This window comes from Nicotiana tomentosiformis, chromosome 8 (assembly GCF_000390325.3).
Source record: "Nicotiana tomentosiformis chromosome 8, ASM39032v3, whole genome shotgun sequence".
NCBI classification, from domain to species: Eukaryota; Viridiplantae; Streptophyta; class Magnoliopsida; order Solanales; family Solanaceae; genus Nicotiana; species Nicotiana tomentosiformis.
The window spans coordinates 110,712,784-110,716,589 of NC_090819.1; the positions used below are offsets into that span (position 1 = coordinate 110,712,784).

The 3,806-nt window shown below is 45.1% G+C and overlaps 1 protein-coding gene across 1 annotated transcript; it reads right to left on the reverse strand.

Annotated features, from left to right (window-relative positions):
• Nucleotides 1–805: 805 nt before the first annotated feature.
• On the reverse strand, nt 806–1,753 carry LOC138897988 (uncharacterized). The gene has a single exon (XM_070184018.1). The coding sequence runs from the start codon at nt 1,751–1,753 to the stop codon at nt 806–808; it is 948 nt and encodes a 315-aa protein (XP_070040119.1).
• Nucleotides 1,754–3,806: the final 2,053 nt, after the last annotated feature.

The following is a 3,806-nucleotide window of genomic DNA, read 5'->3' on the forward strand; positions in this document are numbered from 1 at the left end:
GGAACTCCATAGTGAACTCTACTGGCCCTATTGACAATCTGAGCATTATGTCACCAACAGAATCTTTCCCTCCTCCATCGAAGCCTCGAACGCATATATTATTAATGTGGATCCTTTCAGTGCCAATTTTCAACTTTTGCAAAGTGGACAGAGGGCAAATATTTGCACTGGAACCGTTATCCACCAGTACCCTTGAGACAGCAGAATCCTCACACTTCACTGTGAGATAAAGAGCTCAATTGTGTTCTGTACCCTCTATAGGAAGTTCTTCATCTGAGAAAGTGATCCTGTTTGCTTCGAAAATCTTGTTAGCAATCTTTTCCAAGTGGTTCACCGTGATCTTATCAGGAACATGGGCCTCATTCAAAATCTTCATCAGGGTTTTGCAGTGTTCATCTGAATGTATCAGCAGAGACAAAAGAGAGATCTGAGCTGGTGTTTTCCTCAACTATTCTACAATGGAATGGTCTTGCATTTTCATCTTTTTCAGGAATTCCTCGGCCTCTTCTTCGGTGACCGGAATTCTTACTGGGATGTGGCCGTCCTTGAATGTCTTGGTTTTCCTCAGTTTTTCTAGGGTAAAACATCTCCCAGAACGAGTCAGTCCTCCGGTTTCATTGACTTCTTCCTCTACTTCTTTCCCTTTGTATGTTACTATCACCTGTTTGTAATTCCACGGGACGGCCTTTGTGTCAACCATTGGTAACTGGGTCACTAGCTTAATAATAACGGGGGTAATACGAGCCCCTTCCACGATTATGACAGGCTTGCCCGGGACCCCTGGCACGACCACTTTTTTCTTTTCCTAGTTCGCTTCAACATCAATCGGAGGCCCTTTCATAACCAATACAGATGGCTTCACGTTGAGCGAGCTTGGCTTCTCCGACACCCCTTTAACTGTCAAGGGCATTGCTTTTGCAGAATCTAGAGCTTTGATTGGATTACTTTCGCTAGTCCGGATCATCATGACAAACTTGGAAGAGTTTTTGAGCTCCCCATCCTTATGAACTATCTCGATCATATATGTCTCTGCATGGGCCGACAAAGGATTTTGGTTGATGTTTGGCGCCTCCGGGCTCTGGACCACAATTTGATTTGTATCAATAAGCTCTTGGATCGCCCTCTTCAAATACCAGCACTTCTCCGTGTCGTGACCCGGGGCATCAGAACAATACGCACATCTGAGGGAGTAATCAAGGTTCCTTGGAGGCGGATTTGGTATCTTTGGCTCAATCGGCCTCAAAACGTCCAACTGCCTCAACCTCTTAAACAAACTGGTATAGGACTCTCCAAGAGGGGTGAAGGTTTCTTTCCGCTGCTGCCTCTCTTTTCTGTAATCTGGCCTTGGTCGAAAACTTGGACCAGTAGGGTTTTGGTGTGGTTGTGGGGGCGTATAAGGATTTTGTGGAGTTGGAGCACGCCATTGCGGGTAAGGAGGGGGTTGAGCATATGACTGTGCATGGTGAACATGGTATTGGGGTAGCCCGACAGAATATCGAGGGTCTGGTGGTGGAATGTAATGCTGAGATGGATTATATGGAGCTTGGGTGCAGGCTTGAGGTTGGGGTCGAGTTTGGGTGTACTGGTGAGGTGGACCCCTTGGACCACGCCACGATCCAGAGACAAACATAGCGACATCTTCTTTCTTCTTTTTTCCTAACAGGCTTCCGATGCCACTTTGAATTGCCTGTGTGGTTGCTTTTATGGCAGAGTAGCTCATGATCTTGCTTGATTTGAGTCCCTCTTCCACCATTCCTCCTATCTTTACCACATCGTTGAAGGACTTACCTATGGCTAAGATCAAATGGCCAAAGTAAGTGGGCTCTAGGGCTTAAAGAAAGTACTCGACCATCTCATCTTCCTCCATTGGAAGGTAGACTCGTGCAGCTTGTTCTCTCCATCTGAAACCATATTCCCTAAAGCTTTCATTGGGCCTCTTCTCTACCTTGGTCAAAGATAGGCGATCCGGGACAATGTCTATATTGTACTGAAAGTGCCGAGCAAAGGCCTGAGCCAAGTCATCCCATGTGTACCACCTGCTAGTGTCTTGGCGGGTGTACCATTCTAAAGCTGCCCCACTCAGACTCTGACTGAAATACGCCATTAATAATTCATCTTTCCCACCAGCTCCTCTCATATTGCTGCAAAAGCCTCTCAAATGGGCCACGGGATCTCCATGTCCATCGTACGGGTCAAACTTGGGCATCTTGAACCCAGCGGGCAGTTGGACATCCGGAAATAAGCATAAATCCTTGTAAGCCACACTTACTTGGCTTCCTATCCCTTGCATGTTCTTCAAAGATTGCTCTAGACTCTTCACTTTCCTGAATATCTCGTCTGCTCCACGTTCCAGGATGGTTTCTCAGTTTTGACAGGAGGTTCAAAGTGAGGGGTGTGGGAATAAGGATCCACGACTTTGAAAGTTGGTTCTGGGACATGATATTGGATATCTGGAGCTTGGAACGCGGGTTCACTAGAAGATCTGTGAAGAGCAGCTCGCGGAGGGGCTACGAAAATAGGAGCGGATGTCGGAGCATGGTATACGGTTGTTTTGGCTGGTGGAGCGTGAAAGGTTTGGGATGAGGTGCCAGGGTAATGGTGATAAGGGGTAAAGCCTGGTGCGTGCTGAGGGGAAAGATCAATGGTAGAAGGATCTTGGGCCTGTGACAGTGGTGGGATGAAAGCAGGATTTTCTATGTAGTTAGTGGGGAATGAAGGTGGAGGATGCCCCCTGATCCAGGCTTGATACATTTCTGCCATTTGATGTTTCAACCTATAGGCCTCTTCTTTCAATTCAGACTCCGATTCTACAATCTCCCTTGGCGGGTCGATAACACCCGTGTCCGATTCTTTGCTAGTCATGACTGCCTTGCACTTTGATCTGGTGTTATAGGGGTGACTTGCCAGGATGCCAACAAACTAACCACCTAAAACAGAACCTGTCTTTATGCACACACAACAACTTGGTCAGTTTTAAAATAATTTACAGATAGGTAATCGCATATTGGGGATGCAATGCACCTGAGCAGTTAAACGTTTCTAAATGCTTTACGACGGCTCATGTGTTTCATCCCGACTTTCCCAAATTCTCAAATCCTGACTTTTCCATCTCTCCTTCTGCTGTGTTTCGCTCTTTTAATTCTTATTCTTTCCTCTTTTCTTTAGTTTGGCCCCTCTTTTCTTTCTTCCCTCATTTTCTCTCTTTTTCTCTCTCTTCTTTTCTATTTTCTTTTAAGATTATGATCGAATCCTATGGGGATTGCCTATGTGTCATGACGCCGTATGAATCAGATCATTACGTAGTTCAGAGAAATAGATACGAAATAATTTATTTCATTAATAAAAGACATCTTTTTGGATTTTCTATTACAAGGACTAAAAGTAGCGATGACTACAAAACGAAAATCTACAGACTCGAAATAAAGTAATAGACAACCTTGACAAAGACAAACAAGACTCGGAGAAAGTAAAATACAGACTACTAAAGGAAATCAAAAATACATAAGAGCCTCCACTGGTACTCCGGAGGCTTGCGGGACATCAGCCGGTCTCCGCACGGGCCTGCGGGCAATATCTTCTTGAAAGCGATCTAGGTCAACCATCACTTGTCGGACGAATGTCATTACAGAAGATAAAAACATAGACTTGGTCATGTCTTCACATTCATGGCATTTCATTACAACATAATCAGCTATCTCTTTAATCCTCATTCTGATGACACCCTTTTCTTGAAGCAAACATCCAATCTGCTGGGCCCGAGCCTCTAACACTTGTGTATCTGTGTTGTTTTGGTCTTGTAACTGCTT